General features: G+C 38.4%; 1 protein-coding gene across 2 annotated transcripts in view; it reads right to left on the reverse strand.

Annotated features, from left to right (window-relative positions):
- LOC150078114 (endosome/lysosome-associated apoptosis and autophagy regulator family member 2-like) overlaps positions 1 to 26,965 on the reverse strand; it is a 425,663-nt gene that overhangs the window by 111,004 nt on the left and 287,694 nt on the right. For both annotated transcript variants that reach the window (XM_090385427.1, XM_090385428.1), the window contains exons 16-17: positions 22,729 to 22,805; positions 6,544 to 6,589 (exon numbers count right to left, since the gene is read on the reverse strand). In XM_090385427.1, coding sequence (XP_090241553.1) covers positions 6,544 to 6,589; positions 22,729 to 22,805 — 123 coding nt within the window. The remainder of the gene's footprint in view (positions 1 to 6,543; positions 6,590 to 22,728; positions 22,806 to 26,965) is intronic.

Consider the following 26,965-nt stretch of genomic DNA (forward strand, 5'->3'; position numbering starts at 1 on the left):
AACTGGTTTAGTGAACAGGGTGACTGAATCCAAGAGTAAACATTCAGTGTTTACTGATATGATATGAACTACAATATGATTCTTAAAGCATGCACACATTGTGAGTGACCAACTTTTTACACCTACCTTTTCATAAAATGGAGTGATCAATCGGTAATAGTAATTAATAATAGCACCAAGTGTTTTTGTACAGCATCCCTAAGTACTGCTCACCTGCTTTATGCAGGTGTGCAATATGTGGATGGGTATGCTCTGGTTCAATCCAGTGGGATAATGGGATAAGATGAAATATTTAGGGGATTTTAAATGTGGCATGATAATCAGCATCAGATGAACTGCTATGAGTATCTCATGAACTGTAATCACACTTTCATATACAACTATGACCTGAGTGTAAGACAAAAAAGATACAGCAAGTCAAATAACAATCCAGGACAGAGTACAACTGTTACAGATTACAGATTACAACTGTAATCTGTGACAGAGTACAAGTTGTACTCTGTCACAGATGATACAAACAATAAGCAAACAAGATTCTGCTCCTGTCAGCAAAAAAACAAGATGGTACAGTTAGAGTGGGATTGGGAATACTACCAATGGACAGTAAATGATTGGAAAAACATTGCTTGGTGTGACAAATCCCTGCTGTTGTACACTGATGAGAGGATTAAAATATGGTAGAAATGGCAGGAGTTCATGGGCCCATCCTGTCAGGTGTCAACAGCAGGCTGGTGGTAGTGTTGGTGGTGTAATGGTGCACAGGAATTTTAATGGGCACATTAGGTCTCTTGATACTTGTGGGGTAACATTTGGATATTACAGGTTATTTTTAAATTGTTTCTGACCATGTGTATCTCTTTGTGGCTGTGGTGTATCCAACTGAGAATGGATTCTTCCAACAGGATAATGCACCATGTCACAGGGCCAAAAGGCACAGAACTCCAATGGACTAATGTTATTAGTGGAGTCTCCCAGGTTTTGGTGTTGGCGCTATTGTTGTTTTCTGTATTTATCGATGATAAAGGTATAACAGGCTTAATGTCCAAGTTTGCAGGTGATACAAAGGTTGGCAGGGTTGTTAATGACAGTAATGACAATACGTTACTGCAATAGGATCTATAAAAGTCGGGCAAATGGGCTGAGAAGTGGCAACTGAAGTTTTAACACTGACAAATGCAAAGTACTGCCTATGGGTAGCAGTAACCCCAGAGTAATGTACAACTGTGTGGTACTACACTCAGGGTAGTGGAGAATGGAAAAGAACTGAGGTAATTGTCCAGTCAGATATGAAGTAACAAAGGGTTGCTCTTACCAAGAAAGGCAAGTTCTGCAAATCTGCAAAGGCTTAAGTTCTGGATCTAGTCTCTAGACGCAACGTCTAGAGACTAGGCACATGTGAGATGATCTAATTGAGGTGTATAAGGGTTTGAATAGTTTGAGCAAGCTCAATGATGATGGGATTCTTCCCCTTGATCAGGTCACAAATTCAAATTGAGGAAGGACGATTGCAGAATATATGTGCAGAAATTTGCCTTTAGCCAGTGAGTGGTTAAAACTTCCATCTGTCATTGTGGAAGTTGATAGCTTAAATAAATTCAAGGAAGAACTGGACAAACTTTTGGAGCAAATAGATGGGTGAAATGTGGTGGTGGTGGTGGTTTTTTTTGTTGCTGCTGTATAAGCTTCCTCTTTTACTCCATATGCCTCTACTAATGCTAATTCCAGAGACATGAGAGTGAATTCAGCCTACTGCAGTGGTTTTCCCAGTCACTAAATCTCAATCCAAACTGAGCACCTTAGGGATGAGGTTGAATGAGCTCTTCGGAGTAAAGATCCAGAACCATTAAATTTGCAACAACTGTGAGCAGCAGTAGAGTACATGTTGACTAGTATCCCTGTGGCATGGCATGCTTTTGACAGACACCCTACTGATTACATGCCACAATGAACCCAGGCTTTTCTGAGAGATCACTAAGGCAGCCCATCAGCATAAAGATTAAGTGACAACTGAATAAGTACCTTCTGGGTGTAGAAGACTATTATAAAAGGGCCACGAGTTTTATAAAGATTTTTAATTTTATTTTTTTTGGCTAGTGCAGCAAAAATACTGGCTTTGTTATTATGTAGGTGTGCCTAAATATACTAGCCACTCCCATACAGACCCAAAAACAACTCATTGGAAAAACAGACCACTATGCTGGGTATAGTCTGATAGTCAGGGAAAGCACACTATGCAATGTAGGATGCTACCCACATTGAAAAGAGCTGTGACTACTGTGAGGATAGGAATTATATAAGATATTTTGTTAAAATCCTTTAACAAAATCTGTATTGGATTTTGTCTAAGGTCCTAACCATAATCCCTAAAAACCAAAATCCACATTGAACTTTTTAGGGGTGTGGTGAATAACAATGCTCTTCACTTCTCATAGAGTGAATTGGTAGAAAGCTTTCTTCTGAATGAGAATGCAGGCAACCCCCGTATAACACAGTACTTCTACAACACGGTTTTGTTCTCTAACATGAGTTATAAATTGCAGCAATCCTCGCACAACACAATTTTCTGCAATTCTCTAACATGGTTAGAGAATTGCGACAAGCTTTGCATAGCATATATTTTTGAGCTTTTGTGTGGGGTAAACCCTGGTATTATTTTGGAGGTAATTTTTCAATATTTCCACTCTTTTTTTGTGGGTCCCCGCTGTTGACTTACTAGTCATTATGTAAAAAAAAAAAAAAAGATTATTGGGAAAACCCCATATTTTAGTTTGTTTTGGAAATCCCCATGTTAGGTTCTGTGCTTGTTTAAGATCATAAAAAATTGTGACTTCGAAGCATGCAGTTCGTGCCTTTTAAGAGTTTTGTAAGGTTATTTTGGTTTTTATTTGATCATTTATAAATTTTTCTGGGTAGATATTACTAAACTTTGTTCTTAAGAATTGTAATGGAGAAATAAAATTTCTTTTGAGCGGTGCTTTTATACTTTCCTTAGGCATAATTTCTTTGTTGTGAATTAAATTCCTGTCCTTAGGGAAGTAAAAAAGCACTGCTCAAAATAAACTTTATTTCTCTAGAATCAAAGATAAAAATTTTGGATTATAACCATTTAAAAGAAAATGGAGAATCTTCTGTTAACCTGGGGGTTGTTGCTAGTAAAGGTTGGTTTGAGTGATTTAAAAACTTCTCATTACACAACATTAGAATTCAAGGGGAAAATGCATTAGCTGATAATGAAGCTGCCAAGAAGTATGCAGAGGAATTTAAAAAATATTACTGAAGAGCACAGATACACACCACACCACATCAAGTTTTCAGAGCTGATGAGACAGGCCTTTGGTGGGAAAAAAAATACCCAACAGAATGTTTAATTCAAAAAATAGAAAACTGCACCAGGTTTTAAAGCCTCAAAAGATCATGTAACACTACTTATGTGCAGTAATGCATGAGATGTTTACATGATAAAACCTATGCTAGTTTATAGATCCTCAATCTTTGTGCAATGATAGGTGTAAATAAAAACTTTATACTGGAAAGCAAATAAAAAAGCTTGGGTAACTGTAGATTTATTTAAATAATGGTTTCTAAATTTTTTTATGCCAGCTGTGGAAAACTATCTGAAGTGGAAAAATCTAGATTTCAAAGTTTTTTTTATTACTATTGGATAATTCGCTAGGCAATCCAAAAGATTTAAGTCATCCAAACGTTGAAGTAATGTTCCTATCACCTAATACAACTTCTTGAATTCAACCATTAGATAAAGGCATTATATTTTTAAACCTTTAAAGATACCTTTAAAACTGATTACTTCAGAAAATCGTTACAATGGATTTTGGAAAAAATTGATTCCAAATCTATTGAAGTGATGGAGGCATGGAAACATTTATTTGTGGACTGTATCAGAATCGCTCAATAGCTTTATCGCTCAAAGAAGTAAAATCATCAACAATAAATGAGTGTTGGAAAAATGTATGGTCAGAGTGAGTTCATTCAGGAAATATGGTCGAACCAGCAGAACACTGAATCAGTGTGATAGTAGAACTTGCTAAGTCGGTAGGAGGGGAAGGTTTGATGATATGACTACTGAAGATGTTCAAGAATTATTAGTAGAAAAAAAGGTTGGCAAAACAGATTTGATGAAAATGGCATCAGAGGTGAACCAAATAAATTCAGAGGATGATAGCAGAGATGATAATTCTAAAGTTCCAAATTTTACATTAAAAAGCATAAACTTAGCCTTAAGTCTTATTTTTTGAAAGAAAATCTTTCGACTGAAAGATTTCAGTTCAAAAGGAAGCTTCAAAAATGCTTAGCTACATATCAAGAAATTTGCAAAGATCTATCAATCAAAGTTTATCAAGTAAAAGCAAACAAACCCAGATTACTGATTTTTTAAAGAGCAGAAGATACACAAAATCTAGATGCTGCAGAAGAAAGTTCAGAAGGTGAAGATATTCTGCAACAGAGAAAATGTTCTCGTTTGATTGTGCTTGGCTGCGATGAAGAGGAATAAAATTAAATGAACATACATTATCTGACGGTGCATTTTTGTTAGCTTTTGGAACGTAACCTCCCCACCCCCTTTTTGTACTGATTCTTAGTACCGCATAACACGGTTTCACACTAAACAAGATTTTGTAGGAACCTAACTACCATGTTATATGTGAGTTACTTGGATTTAATGAATAGAATGATCACCTTGGAGACCTTGGTGGCCATTCCACTTAGTTGCAAAAATCACAAATTGGGTCATCAATCATTCCCAAGAAATATAGGGTTTACAAATTTCTCTCCTGGAAGCACAAGCTTCAATACCACTAGAACTCTTGACCACTCCCATTAATAATATGAGAACTATTCTGATGGTACTAACTGTCAGGAATTACCATACTCCCATCAATATATATAAAACCCTCTCTGCTAGTTATTATTTTCATTCTTATACAAGCCAATTTTTAAATTTTAAGAATAACATGCTTTACCCCTAAATTCACAGACAGTACCATTATGTCATAAAATTATGTACTTTCATTCCAAATTTCACTAACGTATCAATTATTGTTTAACACATTCATTGCCACCTAAATGTAAGAGCCCATTCAATGTGCAATAATTTTTGGAATATTGAAGTGAGAGAGGAGAGAGAGAGAGAGAGAGAAAAAAAAAAAAAAAAAAAAATCAGTATTGTAACATCCCATCATTCCAAAAATTCGTACAAAACAGTTGAAAATTAAAGTTTGGAATTCATTTCTAAAAGTAAACACTTTTGTGCTGCGCTATAAATCAGGACAAATCTTAAAATTTCATAAAAGGTTTATTCAAGTATATAAACTATTATTGTTATTGTTATTTTTTTGGTTTTTAGGAGCATTAGCAACTAAGGCCATATTGCTCCGGGATATGCGGTGGTCATTCCCTGACCTTTCCGCATCCTCCATATTTGGTGGTGACGGGCTCGAACCCCGGTCTAATCAAGAAGCATGTGCTATGCACTGCTGCTCCTTCCCACCTGGCTACGGAGGCGCCTCAAGTATATAAACTAACATCAACACAAGCAAAGAACAAATAGAACTGAGTGTCGTATCTATAAACAAAAGCCAAGTATCACTGCAAAGCATTCAATCACTGTGCCAGTATTGAGTAGCTGTTAATTTCATGTGACTTGAAATTTATATCACTCACTGGTGGACAACACTTAAAGAATGACCACTCATATGCATTATGGCACAACACTTAGATGAATTCTGAATGCAGATATGCATTGCAATACATTACTTCTAGTGCCATTTTACACACACACACGCGCGCACCCCCCCCTACTGACTTGGTTGTCGTGCCAGAGTATAAACAGAAAATTTATTTATATATATATATAAATTTCACTATATATATATATATATATAATACAGGTGGCAGTGAACATATTGAATTAATGCACTTTTGCTATTTATATCTCCAATTATTTATTTGTTATTTATACCTTGACACTGATATATATATGAACTCAGCAGTCTTCATACTTTTAAAAGAGGAATTCATACATAAATTACTGTATCCCAATAAAATTATCACTTATCATTTCCTCTCTCCTATGGATTTTTTACTATTGTTAAGACAATATATTAAATTACTATGCAGACAAATTTTTTTATTGTAAACATATAACTCAAAAGGTAATTAGAATCTAACAAGTGCTCTATGAATGTATTTTATATTACACTGCATTAATTTCGAAAGAATATTTCGGAAAGCACTGATGAAAGATATGCTTGCTAAGATTCTCCTATATTCTTTCTAATGTGTCCTTCCATCAGAGCTTTCCAAAATATTCTTTTGATATCAGAATGTAGAATTACAATATATACATTTGTAATTTCTTGCATTTATCATCCTTCTTTATATTTTCTGCAGCACTCTAGCAACAAGAGAGAGTTGAGAAGACAGATGATATTTATTACTGGAAAATTTCAAATGTATAATTGCAAAAAGTTCCAAGAATACTAAAAAGAAAAAAAAAATAATAATTTTCCTTTTTGTTCTACTTACTCAGGAGAAGTATAAAAGAAATGGATATCTGAATGTCCCTCTGCACCTGTGCAGAAAAAAACAAACTGTTCTTTTATTTATATATATATATAAAACATACTCTGAATAAACAAACAAATAAATAAATAAATATATATATATATATATATATATATATATATATACTCATTCCATAAACAGTCATTTCATTATTTGTGATTCTGGTGCCCACACAATTCAACCACTATTGCACTTGATTCTCGGGCAACACAGCAGCCAAGATAGAATGTGCAAGTCCCATAAGAGCTAGCTGTTGGCAACTTTATAGTCAGGGAAATGGGAATTTTACATTGTGCAGAAAGAATGGATGGAATAGAACCAGAATATGTCTGCCAGGGGCAAAGTAAAAGTTCGTGATGCTGCAAAGCAGATATCACTTTTAAGGGCACAAAAGGTGATATTGCTGTACACTGAGTGGACAGAAATCGTGGGATACCTACCTAGTAACAGGTAGGCCCATGTTTCGCCCAGATAAGGGCAGTCACATGGCGAGGCATCGAGTCCACTAGTTCACAAAAGCATTCCACAGATATTTCCATCAATGCTTGCTGCACCACTGTCCATAATTCCATCACATTACTGTATGGAGGATCCAAAGCTCCAAGGACCTTTCCACAGCATCCCAAAGATGCTCCACAGGGTTTGTATCCGGTGAATGGAGAGGCCATTCCATGTTGGTAAAATCTGCGAAATGCTCTTTCGAACCATGTTCTAGTCACCACGGGTCTGTGGGGGAGGCGCATTGTCCTGCTGGAAGAATCCATTGCCCTGTGGGTACAAGATGACCACAAAGGGATGCAGATGGTCTGCAAGGATGGACACATAACCTGGACTGTTCAGAGATTAGCATTAGCATAGGCATTTGATGCAAGAAAGCAAGCTTATGCAGCATCAGCCAAAAAAAAAAAAAAAAAACCCACTTCCACTTCACCCCTCTGTTCGTTCAAAATACCTGTCCAGCTGAGCCTTAAACTTATTTAGGCTATCAACCTCCACCACAAGGGATGGCAGTCTGTTCCACCAACCAACCACCCGCTGGCTAAAGGCAAATTTCCGCACGTCAATCCTACATCTGTCTTTCCTCAATTTGAATTTATGCCCTCTCAGGTGGTTTTTCTGAGCTAGAGGAAGAATCCCATCAGCATTGAGCATGCTTAAACCACTCAAGGCTTTATACACCTCTATCAGATCACCTCGCTGGTGCCTAGTCTCCAGACACTGTAATTTGCAAAACTTAAGCCTTTCTTCGTAAGAGCACCCCTTTGTTCCATTCACTAATCTTGTTGCCCTTCTCTGTACTCGTTCCAGCAGCTCTACATCCTTCTTGAAATGAGGTCTCCAGACCTGTATACAGTACTCTAGGTGTGGCCTGACCATTGCCTTATACAATGGAATAATCACCTCCTTATCCCTGCTGGAAAAATTCCTGTATATCATTGACAATACTCCATGAGCTACTCTTGCAGCCCGTCTGCACTGCTCAGAGAACTTCATATCTGCCTGCACAATCACCCCCAAGTCCCTTTCATTCTCTACCACTGTCAGTGTAGTACCACAGAGTTGATACGTTGCTCTGGGGTTGCTGTTTCCCATGTGTAGTACTTTACATTTGTCAATGTTAAACTTCATTTGCCACCTCTCAGCCCATCTGCTCAACCTTTCCAGATCCTGTTGCAGCAGCATAGTGTCAGTAGTGTCCTTGACAACCCTGCCAACCTTTGTATCATCTGCAAACTTGAACATTAAGCTTGATATACCATCATCAATATCATTTATAAATACAGAAAACAATAATGGACCCAACACTGAGCCCTGAGGGACTCCACTAATAACATTAGTCCACGATGAGCAGTGTCCATTGATTACCACTCTGTCTTCTCCCCCTCAACCACCCCTTTATCCATAGCAGCAATTTGCCTCCAATGTCACACTGCTCCAATTTGTGTAGCAGTCTTCCATGTGCAACAGTATCAAAAGCCTTTCTAAGATCCAAGTATATAATATCAAAGTTATTCCCTTCATCCAGTTCTTTTGTGACTGCATCATAGTATCCAATCAAGTTGGTCAGGCAAGACTTCCCCTTAACAAAACCATGCTGTGTCTGAGCTATAACTGAAGTCTTGTCTAAATGATCCTGCAGTGCTTCTTTAACCAGTGCCTCCATTAATTTTCCTGGAACAGAAGTTAAGCTCACAGGTCTATAATTACTTGTGTCAGCCTTTGATCCTCCTTTGTGAATTGGGGTCACATTTGCACGTTTCCAGTCTATGGGTACCTCCCCTGAGTCCAAGGAAGCTCTCATAATTATGGCTAAGGGTTTGCTTACTTCCTTTGCTGCCTCCTTTAATATAACTGGATAGATCCCATCCACCCCGGGTGCCTTTCTTGTGTTTATCTTCAACAGTTTCTCCTCCACTTTACTCCCAGTTATTTCAAGATTCTGTAGCTTACTGCTAGAGTTGAATACACCTCCGGCATTCCCCTTGCTGAATAACTCCTCATGTGTGAATGTCGATGCAAAATATTCATTTAGTTTGTTAGCTACCTGAGCAGGATCATCAACAGTTGACCCATCAATATCAAGTGGACCAATCTGATTCATCCCCTTCCTTCTAGAGTTTACATAAGTAAAGAACTCCTTGCCGTTTTTCTTTGCATCCCTTGCCAAGGATTTCTCGTAATCTGCCCTCGCCTGCCTAACCTCCTTTGTAACTTGGTTGCATATCAACTTGTATCTATCATAGGCTTCTGTGTCATGTGTTAATTTATATGTATCCCATGCATTTTTCTTCTCTGCCATATGCCTCATTAGTTCATCTGACATCCATTTTGGCCTAAACCTTGAACAATATTTCTTAGTTGGTATGTAAAGCCTAGTAGCTTCCAAGATAAGTTCTTTGAATGCTTCCCATTTTGAATTTGCTGTTGGTAACATCATCAGTTGGTCCCACTGTATAGAATTTAAATACTGTCTCAGTCCATCGTAGTCGCCTTTACGGAAGCAATAACCCTTCCCTTTACCCCTAATGGTAGTTACCTCTTTCAGTAAATCCCACTTCAGCACACTGTGATCACTGCCTCCTAGTGGTTCATTTATCTGCAGATTCTTAATGCATGAAGAATCACTGCTGATAATCAAATCAAGAGTATTACTCCCTCTAGTTGCCTCCCGAACATGCTGATGTAGAAAACAATCATCCAATAAATCCACAAAAGCCCTGCTAGTGTGTGAGTAACCAGCCCCCAAATTCCAGTCAATATCTGGGAAATTAAAATCTCCCATTATAAGACTCTCTGATTTACTGGCCCACTCTATTTCCCTGTACAGTTCCTTATTATACTCATCAGAGTCATTAGGCCTATAGCACACTCCTACTCTCAATTTTGATCTCCCAATGCTTATGTCACACCAAACTGACTCAACACTGCACTGTCCAGCGATGTCGACTGGCTTCACTTCCTTGGTTTTTATGTGTTTCTTAACTAATAGCATAACCCCTCCCCCCTTCCTATCCTGTCTATCCTTTCTGTAGACGTTGTACTCCCCAAATTGCAGTTCTGCATCCCTTATATCTGTGTGACACCACGTCTCTGATATCCCAACAATATCTGCCTTTGATGTTTTGAGCAATACCTCAAATTCATCAAATTTATTTACTAAACTCCTAGCATTGGTGTACACGCAAGTATACCTGCACCTGTTTCTATTCTTAGCTACCCTAACACAACCCATGTGTTTATTTGTACCGCAATGGCTCCCAGTAGTCTCTGAAATACCATGCATCTTGTTTTTCAGGCTTCTGCTCATTCTAATAGAAGCAGTGCAAGAATCTCTTTCACCTCTGCCAGTGGCTACTGTCAATCTATTGGTCTTTGTCTCCCCCCAAGCTAGCAGTTTTCCGACCCACCTAACACTGCCTCGATAGCATCAGCAAATATTCTTGCACCCTTTCTATTTAAGTGTATCCCATCCCTGTAGAAGCAATCTCTCCTGTTAACAAGTACAGTCCAGGCTGAAAAAAATTCTACCCCTTGAGCCTTGCACAATCTTTCCAGGGCCGAATTGATCGACAAGGCTCTCATCATATACTCCCTCCTATCGTGTCTGGGCAGAATTGCAGACACTTTCAAATTCAACCCTAATTCTCGGCTTTTGTTCAACAGTGACCTGTACTTGTTAAGTAATTCTGCCGGTCTCCTACTCTTAATATTAGAGATGCGTCTAGGCATACCAGAGGTCCCAACATATGCCACTTGAATATGCCCCAGAACTGAATAGTTCCTTGTTGACATGGCAGGTATATACTCACCAGATACTCACCCTTCCGTCCACTCAAAATAACTGGAAAAGGGACTTATCGGACCAGGAGACCCATCTCCAATCATCCGAGGTCCAGTGGCAATGTTGTTGGCAATGGGACTCTGGTGGGTTGGCGGCTCCCATAGCCTATTGCAGCTAATGATCGCCTGATGGTCTTGGTAAAGATGTTTCTGGAACCTCCCTCATTGAAGTCGGTGGCAATTTGTGCCACGGTCGCTCTCCAGCTGGCTGAAACAATGCAAGAGAGACATCAACAGCCACATTCATACACCACCTTTCTCCACCCACAATGCTGTCCATGATGAGATGTTATTTCGGATATGGCATATTCCTGATACACTCTTGATACTGTCAAAAAGGGATAGTGCAATTTCTGTACCACCTCCAAGATGGAGTAACCCATGCATCGGGCACCCACTATCCTCCCTCTTTCACACAGTCGGTTGACTCACAATGTTTATCCATACTGACACCGAATTACCTCTACTTGAATGCAGTGTACCTATATACCTGGCAAGTGGTGGGTTCGTCCACTGGCAAGAGGGGTGACAGCATAGTGTTGCCCAGGAACCTGGTATCCCATGAATTCTGTTCTTTAATGTGTATGTTAGCACTAATAACATTAAGAGTAGAAGATCTGTGGACCCCCCTTAACAAATACAGGATAATGTTGAAAAAAGTCCCAGGTTAGGGTTAAATTTGAAAGTGTCTGTAATTCTGCCCAGACACGATAGAAGGAAGTATATGATGACAACCTTGTCAATCAATTCGGTCCTGGAGAGACTGTGCAAGGCTCATTGGGTAGAATGCTCAGAGTGATCTCTGCTTGTTGAAGGAGAGAGTTTTTCTACAGGGATGGGATACACTTAAATAGAAAGGGTGCAGGAATATTTTCTGATGCTAACGAGGCAGTTAGGCGGGTCAGAAAACTGCTAACTTGGGGGGGGGATACACAGACTAATAGATTAACAATAGCCGGAGGCAGAGGTGAAAGTGTTTCTTGCACTGCTTCTATTGGACTGAGCAGCAGCCTTGAAACCAAGGTGCTGGGGATTTCAAGGATTGCTGGAAACAAGCAAATACATGGGCTGTGTTAGGGTAACTAAGAGTAAGAACAAGTGCACGTATACTTGCATGTACACCAATGCTAGGAGCATAGAAAAAAAATTTGATGAATTTGAAGTGCTGGTCAAGACAACAAATGTAGACATTGTTGGAATATCAGAGACATAATATTTCTCAGATATAAGGAATGCAGATTTTGAATATGGGGATTACAATGCATACAGAAAGGATACACAGATAAGGGGGTGGGGTGTTATGCTCTTAGTTAAGAAGTACATAAAATCTAAGGCAGTGCATCCAGTTGATAGGGTGGTCAGTGCAATGTTCAGTCAGTTTGGTGTGACATAAGCACTGGGAAGGAAAAAAGAGTAGGAGCGTGTTGTAAGCTTAAACACTCTGATGAGCAAAACAAGCAACAGTACAGAGAAATAGTGGGCCAGTAAATCAGATGTCTTATAATGAGAGATTAACTTTACAGGTATCGACTAGGGCAAGGTGGTTTTGGTCACTCACACATTGGCAAGGCTTTTGTTGATTTATTGGATTACTGTTTTCTACAGCAGTATGTTAGAGAGACCATGGATTAACACACTTGATCTGATTACCACCAGTGACTATTCATGCATTAAGAATCTGCAGGTAAAAGAAACACTAGGTGGAAATGATCACAATATATTGATGTGGGATGTAATTTAAGAAGTAACTACCATCAAGGGTAAAGAGATGAGTTTCTGCTTTCATAAAGGTGAACACAGTGGTATCAGACAGTTTGTAAATTCTATACAGTGAGACCAACTGATGATGTTACCGTCAGCCAATTCTAAATGGGAAGTACTCAAGGTTTGTTTGTTTGTTTGTTATTTGCAAGCTATTGGCGCAAGAGCAGCTTAGGCTATAATGCGCCTAGCCTAGGTAGGAGAGTTTTGTATATCAGCATTTTTTTTTTTTTTTACTTTACTTGTGGTTTATGGCAGAACCAAGACTTTGCTATATATATTTGTGTAGCTTCTCTATAAAAGGTGTACTATTAATTTTATATGTTTTGAAAGTATCCAGTTAACTTAAGGAAGTAGAAAACTTCGGTTATATTTGGCCGGTCATCTAAAATTGTTTTAAGCATTAGATTGTTTTGTTTATTCATTATTGATTGAAAGGCTCTTTGACGTTCTCTATGAAATTTTGGACAGTTCACCATGAAGTGTTGTACAGTCAGCGGAACTTGACAGTTTTGGCATTGAGGGGGGTCTTCACCTCTGAGTAGATAACAGTGAGTCATATGTGTATGCCCGATTCACAATCGAGTGAGGATCACTTCTTCCTGTCTATTCGATCGGAAGCTAGTAGACCATGGTCGAAGTGTTTCTTTTATTAGGCGAAGTTTGTTGTTAGTCTGATCTAGCCAGTGTTTTTCCCATTGTTTTATACTGCTTTGGTGGATCAAGGACTTGTAATCTGTATATGGCATTGTATAAAAGGCATAATCAGATGTGGAAGCTTCTTTTGCTGCTTTGTCTGCTCTTTCATTTCCAGTTATTCCTGTGTGGCCTGGGATCCAGCAGATTCTGATATTGTGATTTCTTTGTAATACCTTTGATACTGAAAATTGGATATGTTGTAGGATTGGGTGTGTTTTGGTATTTGCGTTCTGCAAGGCAGTAACAGAGCTAAGCGAGTCCGTGAAAATAATGCTGTTTGCTATCTGTTTATGCTTGATTTAGCTTATAGCCATTGAAATGGCTTGTAATTCAGCAGTAAAAATGCTGCATTCTTTTGGGAGTTGTTGGATGAAGGTACGATCCTCAAAATAAATTGCAGCGCCTACACAAGTCTCTGATTTAGACCCATCTGTATATATGAAAGTGTGATGTGGATATTGTTCTTTGTATGCTGCATATAACTGCTGGTAGTTTTTTCTGGATAGAGTGTTTTTCCCCCAGGTTTGAAAATACATATCATATATGGGTTGAGCTATGCACCATGGTGGAATGGTCTGTGTAATTTCAGTAGCTACGTTGTCATAATCAAGCTCTCAGCTTAGTAGTAAATCTTTCAGACGGATGTTGGCAGGTCGATGGGCTTGGTATATGTTTTCCCAGTTATATGAAAACAGAAAATCTCTATTTGGATGATCACTGATAGATTTTATCTTGACGGCATAGTGCAATAACAAATTCTGTCGTCTAAGCTCCAATGAAGGTTCATGGGCTTCTGCATAAAGGCTTTGTATAGGTGAAGTTCGAAAAGCGCCGAGTGCTATACGGAGTGCACTGTGGTGTATGGGGTCTAACCATCTCAAAGCACTTGGTTTAGCTGAGTCGTAAACAGCTGCTCCATAATCTAGTTTGGCACGAACTATAGATCGATAAAGTTTGAGAAGTGTATATCGATCTGTTCCCCAAGTTGTTGCGGAAAGAACTTTGAGAATGTTTAATTTCTTTAAGCAAGAAGGCCTGAGTTGTTTAATGTGATCAAGGAATGTTAGTTTCTTATCCAAAAGAAGTCCTAAGAATCTTATGCTTGGTACTACTGGGATAATATGTCCGTCAAGTTTCAATTCAGGATCAGGGTGTAGGTTTCGTTTTCTACAGAAGTGTATACACGCAGTTTTTTGTGTGGAAATCCGGAAGCCATTTGTTTGAGCCCGTTTGCTTATTTTGTTTATTGTTCCTTGTAGCTGCCGTTCTATACTTCGCATATTCTGAGAATGATAGGAAATGCTGAAATCGTCAACGTATAAAGCTGCATCAACGATTCTTGGAATTTGCTCGGTTATTGTATTTATTTTAATAGCGAACAGGGTCGTGCTAAGCACAGACCCCTGAGGCACTCCTTCTTCTTGGATGAAAACCTTTGAAAGGATTGTCTGCAGCCTAACTTGGAATGTCCTGTGTTGCAAGAAATTTTGGATATATTTAGGAAGATGTCCACGTAAACCAAGGAGGTATAGGTTTTGAAGGATTCCATAACGCCATGCCGTATCGTAAGCTTTTTCTATATCAAAGCAGATCATGACGTGATGTTCCTTTCGGATGAAGGCATTCCGTATACTGTTTTCTAATTTTATAAGTAGGTCTAGTGTTGAGTGATTTTTCCTGAAACCATGCTGTGCCGAGTTGAGAAGATTATTACTGTTCAAATACCACATTAAACGGGCATTGATGATTTTTTCCATAACTTTGCCTAGGCAACTTGTTAAAGCAATTGGACGGTAGTTGCGTGGATTAGAAAGATCCTTTCCCGGTTTTGGGAAGGCCAGAATTATTGCATGATGCCAACTATCTGGAAACTGGTTTTCTAGAAAGATTTTGTTGAACAGTTCAAGTAATGCCATTTGGGATTGGTGGTCAAGTTCCTTTATCATCATGTAGTGAATTTGGTCTGGTCCTACAGCGCTTTGCTTTGTCTGTGACAGAGCTGTTCTTAATTCCTGGAAAGTTAACGGAAGGTTGTACTGTTCGTCATTTCTTGTGGTTATGTTATGTTTGTTATTTGGTTTTTAGGAGCATTAGCAACTAAGGCCATATTGCTCCGGGAATATGCGGTTATCATTCCCTGATCTTTCCGCATCCCCGTATTTGGTGGTGACGGGATCGAACCCCGGTCTAATCAAGAAGCGTGCGTTACACACTGCTGCTTCTTCCCACCTGGCTACGGAGGCGCCATTTCTTGTGGAAAAATTCAGTTTGTGTTTTTCTATTCTTGCCTTGTATATTTGAAAATTAGGAGTATATGATGTGCTTGCTGATATTTTGGCAAAGGTTTCGCCCAGTGCACTGGCTATTTCTGAAGGCTGTGCGGTGATTTGTCCATTCCAGTTTAGGATTGGAGGTGGATTAATCTGGTATCTGCCATTCATTTTGCTGATTTTATTCCAGACAGTTTGAGATGGTGTGGAACTTGTTAAAGTGGATGCAAATTTTATCTAGGATGCTTTGCTACTGGCTCTTCTAACATACCTGGCTCGCGCTCGTGCCTTTTTGAATAATACTAGGTTCTCTGTAGTGGGACATCTTCGGAAATTATTCCAGGTTTTATTTCTCTCTCTTTTAGCGTGTGAACATTCTTCATTCCACCATGGTTTTGGATGTGTTGGAAGGTGTGGTGATGTTTTTGGAATAGTCTGCTCAGCAGCTTGGATTAGTTTATCTGTTACATATTGTACTGCTGCATCTAACGGTTTTTGCTTGATAATATCTGCATCTAATTTTACAATGGATTTATACTTTTCCCAATCCGCTTCATTTACTTTCCATTTGGGATTTCTACGTGACTGACATGTAGAAACTTCCATTGAAATATCATGGAAATGATTATTGGATAGTGATCGCTGCTGAGAGGATCTCTGTGTACAGACCAATCAAGTATTGGAAATAATGTTGGGGAGCATAATGATAGGTCGATAGCTGTGCTGTTTCCCGATGGAAGATGCGTGTATGTATGTGTGCCATCATTTAACAGGGTTAAGTCATTCTGTTCTATCCATTTTTCGATCTGTTTTCCTCTCCGGTCTATGGCTGTGTTTCCCCACATAGGACTGTGTCCGTTGAGGTCTCCCAGTATACAGAAGGATGGAGGTAACTGAGTTAATATATCTTCCAAGTCTTTTTGTTGTAATTCTTGGTTTGGGGGAACGTAAATTGTTATAATGGTTATGAGAGATTTAATGGCTATGCGTACTGCAACCGCCTCAAGGGTTGTGTTTAGTGGAAGAACCTGGGAAGGAATGTGTGAATTTACCAAAATTGCCACACCACCATGGGTCGTGCCGCCTGTTACTCTGTCTTTACGGTATGTGATATAGTTCTTTACTGTGGGAGAGTCTTGAGGTCTGAGATATGTTTCTTGCAGGCAAAGACAGAGCGGGGTATGCTGTGCAATCAGATCATATATATCATGTATATTATTGCAGAAACCTCTGCAGTTCTATTGGATTATAATCCCCATTATTTGGTTTTGAAGAAAGTGTCAGACTGTTTCTTAGCTGTTGCTTTAAGCTTTTCAAGTTTATGTTTTTCCTTTGGAAAATATGGTTTGCTGGTATCCATCTCTTCTTCCGCAAAAATCTCTAGTACTGATTCCTCTGCTTGATTGGTCAATTCTGTATCCATTTGTTCCGTTGGCTTCTGGCTTATGATATTACGTTTTTCTGTGGCTTTTGTTTCTGAGTGTTTTGCATTTGGAGGTACAGATAGTGGTGTGTTTGTGACTTTCTCTTTTTGTTTTGGCTGGGATGTGATAAGTAGACCTCGTGCCCAATCCGAAATAGACTTCTTTGGGGGAATCGTGAAATCTGTTTGCGTCTCTATTGTATGCCGATTCTTTATGACCTGTGCATAGGAAGGTCTGTTTAAAATAGTCGGCAGTACAGTTCTCTTAGCTTCTTCGTATGTGACGGAGTGTTCTACTTTATATCGTTGAATCTGCTTTTCTCTTTTCCAGAATTCGCAGTTCTTAGAATAGGCAGAATGATCCCCCTTACAATTTGGACACTTCGGTTGCTCGGCTGGACAGTTCTGATTGGTATGATCTTGAGATCCACAATTGGAACAGATATGAACTCCACGGCATGCCATTTGTGAATGACCATACTTTTGGCATTTAAAGCAGCGGAGAGGATTCGGAATGTATGGTCTGATGTTACAATTTAGATAACCGGCCTTTACCGATGTAGGTGGTTTGGGAGTGTTAAAGGTCAGTATCAAATTTCTAGCTGGAGTAAGTATACCATCTCTAGTTACATTAATCCTTCTCACAGCAATGACACCTTGATCTTCTAGCTCATTTTTAATTTCTTCTTCTTCTGAGACACTAATAAGGTCCCATTCAGAAATTACTCCTTTTGATGTATTTAGGCTGTTATGGGGAGAGACTGCTATTGGGATCCCTCCAAAAGTTCTCATCTGAAGCAATCTTTCTGCATGTTTGGCACTGGCTGTCTCGACTAAAATGTCGCCTGATTTCAGTCTCTTGACATTTTTTGGTGTTCCAGCTACACTTTCTAGGCATTTTTGGATTACAAATGGCGACAGTTTTCCCAATGGCTGTTCTGATGTTGAATGAAGGACTAGAAAGGTAGGTGCATGAAGCGATGTTATGTCCTTTTTTTTTGTCTTTTGGTAACATTTGTCTCATTATCCTCATTTTTCCGACTCAAAGGAGTCGGATCTTTGGGATCTGTGGTTGTGATATTTGGATCATTCATGTTTGCTCCTTTTAGCCCTGGGAGTGAGAGCTTTTCCTCCCAGGTTTCCGGCCCCGCCATGGGGAGGCAGGAGCGGTGCCACCTAGTGACCAAGCGGAAGTTGATTAGTAGTTAGTAGAACTAGAAAATAAATAAAAGAAAGGTGTCTTTCCTTTCTTAGGATTCTTTGTGCTGGTACTTTTCAGCAACTATATATATATGTACAATAGAGAATTTTCTTTAAACTCTATAAATGTGTATCACTATCACTTTAGAAATCGCTTTATAATCGCAGAGATATCGCCTGATCACTAGAAACGCTTGGCACTCGGGGCCAGTACTCAAGGAATTAATCATAGAATATAATAGGCTTTTCATCGAACTAAGAAATACTGTTCAAAGTTTAGGCCTAAATGGATGTCAGATGAACAAATGAGATTCATGGCAGAGAAGAAAATTGCATGGAATGCATATAAATTATAAGGGAACACAGAAGTCTATGGTAGATATAAACTAGTCTGTAATCAAGTCACGAAGGAGGTTAGGTAAGTAAAAGTAGATATCGAGAAATCTTTGGTAAAGGATACAAATAAAAACAGCAATGACTTCTTTAATTATGTAAACACTAGAAGAAAGGGGATGAATCAAATTATTATTATTATTATTATTATTATTACTACTAGCTACATAGTGCAAGAAAGCCTGAGGCTTATGCTGCACTAGGCAAAAAAAAATTGAGTTGGCCTGAGAGAGAAATCAAAGGGAATCACCAAGAAAGAGAATAATGATGATATCCAGCTCAGGACCCTAGGTGTACCAAGCCCATACTCACCAGATGTGAGCCCCTGAGGGTTGGTTAACTTAATATCAATGGTTCAATTGTTGATGATCCTGCTCAGGTTGCTGATGAACTGAATAAGTATATTGCATCCACAATCACACATGAATTCTTCACAGAAGTGGAGGCTTTTAACAGGGAGCTAAATGATTTTGTAATAATGAGAAGAACTGTTGAAGTAAAACATAGGAAAGGCACAGTTGGGATCTATCCAATGATATTAAGCAAGGCAGCAAAGGAAGTAAACAAACCCACAGCCATAATTATAAGAGCATTGGATTCAGTGGCAGTCCCTGCTGACCGGAGATGTGCAAATGTATCCCCAATTCACAAATGGGGATTACACAAGTAATTACAGACCTGTTAGTTTAACTTCTGTTCCAAGAAAAATAAGGCATCGCTGGTTAAAGTAATGCAGGATCATCTAGACAAGACTGCATTTATACTTCAGACACAGCATGGATTTGTTAACAGGAAATCTTGTCTGACCAATCTGATTGGATACTATGATGTGGTCACAAAGGAACTGGATGCAAAAATAATTCTGATATCATATACTTGGATTTCAGGAAAGCTTTCATTAATGTTGCACATAAAACACTATGCGCAACACAAATTAGAGCAGTACGGCATTAAGGGCAAGTTGCTACTGTGGAAAAAGAGATGGTTGAGTGAGAAAGGACAGAGTAGTAATCACTAGATACTGCTCTTTGTGTGAAAATGTCATTAGTGGAGTTCCCCATGGTTCGGTGTTGGTCCACTACTGTTTTCTATATATGTTGTTTTCAATGATATTCATTAAGGCATATCAGGCTTAATATCCAAATCTGCAGATGATACAAAGGTTGGCAAGGTAGTTAATGACAGTAATGATGGAATACGCAACAGGTTCTAGAAGAGCTAACTCTTCAATCTTAGGCAGATGTGCCAAGAAATGGCAACTGAAAATTTAATATTCACAAATGTAAAGTACTGCATATGGATGGCAGTAACCCTAGGGTAACATACCAAATGTGTAGTACTAACACTCAGGGTAGTGGAAAATGAAAAAGGCCTGGAGGTAGTTGTGCAGTCGGATATGAAATTCTCTGAACAGGGCAGACAGGCTGCCAGGAAAGCTCATGGGGTTTAGTCAATGATATACGAGCAGGGATAAAGAGGTGATTATACCATTTTATAAGAAAATTTTTATGCCTTATAAAATGGTCAGGCCACACCTTGAGTACTGCATACAGGTCTGGAAGCCTCATTTCAGGAAATGATGTAGAGCTGCTGGAACAAGTACAGAGAAGGGCAACAAGATTAGTGAATGGATCAACGGGTTGCTAAAGTTTTGCAAATAACAGTGTCTGGAGACTAGGCAACTCTGAGGTGATCTGACTGAGGTGTTTAAGGCTTTGAATGGTTTGAGCTAGCTCAGTACCGAGGGGATTCTTCTTCTTCTTGCTCAAATTACGCACAAGGGGGCATGAATTCAAGTTGAGAAAAGTCACAAAGGAGATTAGGCATGCGAAGGCAGATTACGAGAAATATTTGGCAAAGGATGCTAAGAAAAACAGCAAGGATTTCTTTACTTATATAAACTCTAAAAGGAAGGGGATGAATCAGATTGGTACACTTGATATTGATGGTTCAACTGTTGATGATCCTGCTCAGATAGAAAACAAATTGAATGAGTATTTTGAATCTACATTCACACATGGGGAGTTATTAAGGATTGAAAATGACAGAAGGTTATCAAATTGTAACAGGGTGCTTAATGATTTTGTAATAACTGAGAGCAAAGTGGAGGAGAAATTGTTGAAGATAAACGTAACAAAGGCACCTGGGGTGGATGGGATCTATCCAGTTATATTAAAGGAGGTGGCAAAGGAAGTAAGAAAACCTTTAGCCATAATTATGAAAGCATCCTTGGAGTCAGGGGAGGTCCCCACGGACTGGAGATGTGCAAATCTATCCCCAAATCGCAAAGAGTGACACAAGTAATCACATACCAGTTAGTTTAACTTCTGTTCCAGGTAAAATAATGGAGTCACTGGATAAAGATGCATTGCAGTATCATCTAGACAAGACTGCAGCAATAATTCAGACACAACATTAGTTTATTAAGGGAAAGTCTTGTCTGACAAATTTGATTGGATATTATGATGTGGTTACAAAGAAACTGAATGCAAAAAATAATTTTGATATCATATACCTTGATTTCAGGAAAGCTTTTGACACTGTTGCACAAGGAAGACTACTGTACAAATTGGAGCAGAATGGTATTATGGTTAAGTTGCTACAATGGATAAAAGGATGGTTGAGTGGGAGAAGACAGAGGGTGGTAATCAATAGGCACTTCTCTTCGTGAACTAATGATATTAGTGGAGTCCCACAGGGTTCGGTGTTGGGTCCACTGTTGTTTTGTATATTTATCAATGATATTGATGAAGGTATATCAGACTTAGTGTTGACGTTTGCAGATGATACAAAGGTTGGCAGGGTTGTTAATGACAGTAACGGCAGTGTGCTACTGCAACAGGATCTAGAAAATTTGGGAAGATGGGCTGAGAAGTGGCAATTGAAATTTAACACTGACAAATGCAAAGTACTGCATATGTGTAGAAGTAACCCCAGAGGAAAGTACAAACTGTGTAGTACTACACTTAGGGTGGTAGAAAATGAAAAAGACCTGGGAGTAATTGTGCAGTCAGATATGAACTTTTCTGAACAATGCAGACAGGCTGCAAGAGCAGGTTATGGGATTTTGTCAATGATATAGAGGAATTTTGCTAGCAGGAAAAAGGAGGTGATTGTCCCTCTGTATAAGGCAATGGTCAGTACTGCATACAGTACTGACCATTGCCTTATACAGAGGGATACGCCTTGAGTACTGCATACAGGTCTGGAGGCCTCATTTTAGGAAGGATGTAGATTTGTTTGAGCGTGTACAGAGAAGGGCAACAAGATTGGTGAAGGGAATGAAGGGATCCTCTTACCAAGAGAGGCTTAAGTTCTGCAGCAACTGGAGACTAGGCTCCTGCGAGGTGATCTGATTGAGATGTATAAGGCCTTTAATGGGTTGAGCACGCTGAATTCTGATGGGATTCTTCCACTTGTTCAGATTACGAACCTAAGCGGGCATAAATTCAAATTGAGGAAAGACAGCTGTAGAATAGATGTGCAGAAGTTTGCCTTTCATCAGCAGGTGGTTGATTGCTGGAACAAACTTCCATCTGTTGTAGTTGATAGCTTAAATAAATTCAAGGAAGAACTAGACAAACTATTGGAGGGAATGGAGAGGTGAAATGAGAAGGGTTTTACTGTAACCCAGTTAAACAATTCACAGCAAAACGTAACTGTGATGAATGAATTTGACCACTAATCAAGCACAATACGGTTCAAGAGGCTCTTGTGCCAAAAACCTCAAATACAACAACAACCAGTAATCACTCACTCGCTTGCTGTCCATAGAACAGTGGATGATTAATTGCTGTATAAAAACACTGCTAAGGAAAAATTTGGAAGTTTTTTTATACTTCCACTAATCACTCACTGCTGATTATGCTGTTGAGTGCATATGCATGTAGCTAGAACTGCCAGCCATATGTTGAGTGCATATGCACACAACATATGGCCGGAAGTTCTAGCTACATCTAGACTTCTGACTTCCAAACAACAGGAATTCAGATCAGTATGGGTTCAGATTACTGCAATTGTACTGCATTTGAATTTAATAAATATTAAAAATGTTCCTACTTTTTACAAATTCTTCTGCAACAGCAATATTTCCAATTCTTGGTTTTGTGCTAATTCCAACTAATGTATCACCTAAGCTGGAAAAAAAAAAAAAAAAAAGAATGTACTTAAATTCTATTAATAATAAGAATATAAAAATAAAAAAAAATAGAAGATAGGAAAAACAGACACTAACATATATGTTATTTTTTTCATACAATTAATTGTGACAATTTCCTACTGGCACAGCTATTTTGAAGTAAGTAAAACTATACTGTAAAAAAACGATCCATTTTAAATACATATAAATGCATGTATTGTAATCCCATTAAGATGATAGAGTTCTTATATTATATTATAAGGACTACATCATTAGAAACTAATCCATATAATAACTCTAGAAAGCATATGTATCAGTATAATTACATAATAATTAATTAGTAAAAAACAGAATTGGTCAGTATAATTACATATTTATCTCTTCAGAAATAAATATAAAAATAAATATATATATGAAATAAATATGCAATTATACTGATTCTAACTCTGATCCTGATGATATAAAATTACAGTTTGAAGCTCTTCTTGACCATTCATTTTCTACACTATTGTGCAGCTCTCGAGTTCTTTGGAAATTACATTATTCACTGAAGTAAAACATGGCAATTTCTCCTTTACTCTGTTAAATGTTCCTAGGTTGGTAAGAGTAAACAAAATATTACCTTTCCATGCTGTCTTGGTAGTCATGTTCTTAAGTGCAAGGATTGTTTCAGGCAGAGGTGAAGGTGATTCTTGCGCAACTTCTATTAGAATAAGTAGCGACCTGGAGCGAGGGGTGCTGGGGGTTTCAGGGACTGATGGCAGTCATCGTGAAACAGGTGGGATGTGTCAGGGTAACTAGGAATAGGTGCATGTATGCTTGCATGTATACCAATGCTAGAAGTATAGTAAATAAATCTGAAGAATTTGAAGTGTTGGTCAAGACATCAAAGGCAGATATTGTTGGGATATCAGAGACGTGGTGTCACACTGATATTAGGAATGCAGAATTGGAATTTGGGGAGTACAATGTGTATAGAAAGGATACACAGGATTAGGAAAGGAGGGAGGAGGTGTCATGCTGTTAATTAAGAAAAACAAAATCAAAAGAAGTGCATCCAATTGATATAGATCAGCATTTCCCAACCGGGGTCCATAGAAGCTCTGAGGGGTTCCACAAGAAAAAAATTGTATTTCAGGGGTCCATATTATGAGCTAAGGGGTTCATGATAAAATATTATAAATAAAATACTTTGTTAAATAAAAATAAAAATAATAATAATAAAATAAACTAACGTCACAGAAAAGTTCAGAAATTCGGAGTTAGAAGATACTCATATTTTCTGAAACCTTCTTTAGTTGACGCAAAAAAGAAATTTCTTTCCACAGAAAATTCTTGAAGAAGAAAACATTATTTAAGCACCAACTAATCTAGAAAGAGAGTCAGTCAGAGGCAGCCATTTCATTCTATAGTGAGTAATCAGCATCGTCGTGGTGAAATCTATTGTTTGTGTTATTGAACGTTATTGTTCTAGTGAACTATATTTCCATTAGTACCTACAAGCATTTCCAACATTAAATATTTGAGGTTAATAATATTATTATTATTTTCAGATTACCCATGGCTCATGCAAAGAAGAAAACAAGACAATATTTGACTGAATATCTGTCGTATGGTTTTATTGAATCACCAGAGAATATCACAAAACCAATGTGTCTTATATGTATGACTGTGCTGTCTAATGACAGCATGAAGCCAAGTAAACTTCGTCACCATTTGGAGACAAGGCACAGCGAAAAGAAAAATAAATCAGTGGAGTATTTCCGAAAACTACGAGACAATTTTCAAGGAAGAAACAAATTGGATCAGATTTTTAGTAAACAAGCAGGCAATAAAGATAGCGGTTTATTAGCATCATATGAAATCAGCAAAATAATAGCAAAATCTGGAAAGCCACGTAGCATTGGTGAAACTGTCATCTTGCCTTCGATATCAGTTGTAATGAAATTACCGATAACCTTCCTTTGAGCAATAACACAATATCCAGACGCATTGATGAAATGTCTGAAGATGTAGAAAATCAACTTATTGCTCAATTACGAGTGAAACAGTTTGCAATGCAACTTGAATCAACTTTGATCGGCAATGAAGCACTTTTATTGGCATATGTAAGATGTATGGATGATAATCAACTCAGAGAGGAAATGCTTTTTGCAAAATTCCTCAAAACAGATACTAAAGGTGAAACAATATTTAAGGAAGTCCAGTCTTATTTTAGAGAAAAAAATATTTCACTCAAAAATTTAATGGCTTGTGCTACTGATGGCACTCCTTCCATGGTCGGTAGGTACAGAGGGTTTATTACTCATTTAAAAAATGCATTGCCAAAAGTATTTTGCATACATTGCGTGATTCACCGCCAACATCTGGTGGCGAAGAGATTGAGTGGACGTCTTCATGAAGCCTTAACTCTTGTAATAAAAGCTGTCAATCTCATTAAGGCTATTGCTCTTTAAGATTGTTTCTTTCGCAAATTTTGTGAAGAAAATGAAGAAGGATTTGACTGTCTTGTACTGCATACAGAGGTGCGATGGTTGTCTAAAGGCAATTGTCTTCGTTGTCCTTTGGGACAGTATTGTATCATTTCTAAACAAAAAAGTTAGCAGTGATTTAAAAGATGGTTGTGTTGTGTATGTTGATCATTTAAAAAAAAAATTATGAAGACATGCAAGTTCGGTTCAAGGACCTACTAGAACTGAACATCCCAGATTGGATGCTGATTCCATTTGAGGTAAATGTTGCTGATGTTGAAATTGATTTACAACAGGAACTTGTTGAATTGCGGTCTGATCAGACAGTCCGAAGTCTATTCAAAAAAGGAAAGCATTATGTATGGAAGAATAGTGACATTGCATGTAAATATCCGCTTTTAAGGGAGAAAGCTAAAATGTATGTCATTGTTTTCCCATCGTCTTATCTTGTGGAATCTGGCTTTAGTCGTGTAACACAGTTGTTAACAAAAAATCTTAATCGACTTGATATAGTAAAAAAGAGGTGATCTTCGTCTGGCTCTCACTAAATTGGAAGGCACTTCAGTAGCCAGGTTGGAAGGAGCAGCAGTGCGTAGCACACGCGTCTTGATTAGACCGGGGTTCAAGCCCGTAACCACCAAATACGGAGGATGCGGAAAGGTCAGGGAATGACCACCGCATATTCCCGGAGCAATATGGCCTTAGTTGCTAATGGTCCTAGAAACCAAATAACAACATAACAGCTTCTTGATTAGACCAGAGTTCGAGCCCGTCACCACCAAATACGGAGGATGCGGAAAGGTCAGGGAATGACCACCGCATATTCCCGGAGCAATATGGCCTTAGTTGCTAATGCTCCTAGAAACCAAATAACAACATAACAGCTTCTTGATTAGACCGGAGTTCGAGCCCGTCACCACCAAATACAGAGGATGCGGAAAGGTCAGGGAATGACCACCGCATATTCCCGGAGCAATATGGCCTTAGTTGCTAATGCTCCTAGAAACCAAATAACAACATAACATATCACAAAATTGGAGCCAGATATTAAAATGCTAATATCAAAACATCAGACACAAGGATCTCATTAGTAGGGCCTATTTAATGGGATCCTATTTAATAGCCTTAGGAATAAATTTATATATGTTGTTTGAAATAGTATTTTTTTACTAATTCTGTCATTACAAGTAAAAATATGTTTCAGTTTTATCAATTAAAATTTTCAAAATTTGTAATTTATATTTTTTATATTATATTGGAATTGTTTAATTATTAGCTTTTACTAACCTACAAATAAATATTTCATTTAGGAATATTACATATGTGTATATGGGGGTTCACAAGGCATTAGTAGGTAAAGTTAGGACTCAGAGGGTCCACAAGCAAAAAAAGGTTGGGAACCCCTGATATTAGCATTAGCATTAGTAGAGGCATTTGATGCAAGAAAGCAAGCTTAGGCAGCATCAGTCAAAATAAAAAAAAAAAAAAAAAAAAAAACTTCCACTTCACCCCTCTGTTCGTTCGAAATACCTGTCCAGCTGAGCCTTAAACTTATTTAGGCTATCAACCTCCACTACAAGGGATGGAAGTCTGTTCCACCAACCAACCTGGCGCCTCCGTAGCCAGGTGGGAAGGAGCAGCAGTGCGTAACACACGCTTCTTGATTAGACCGGGGTTCGAGCCTGTC

Source organism: Mastigoproctus giganteus, chromosome 11 (genome assembly GCF_048544385.1).
Source record: "Mastigoproctus giganteus isolate SK-2022 chromosome 11, ASM4854438v1, whole genome shotgun sequence".
In the NCBI taxonomy this organism is placed as follows: domain Eukaryota; kingdom Metazoa; phylum Arthropoda; class Arachnida; order Uropygi; family Thelyphonidae; genus Mastigoproctus; species Mastigoproctus giganteus.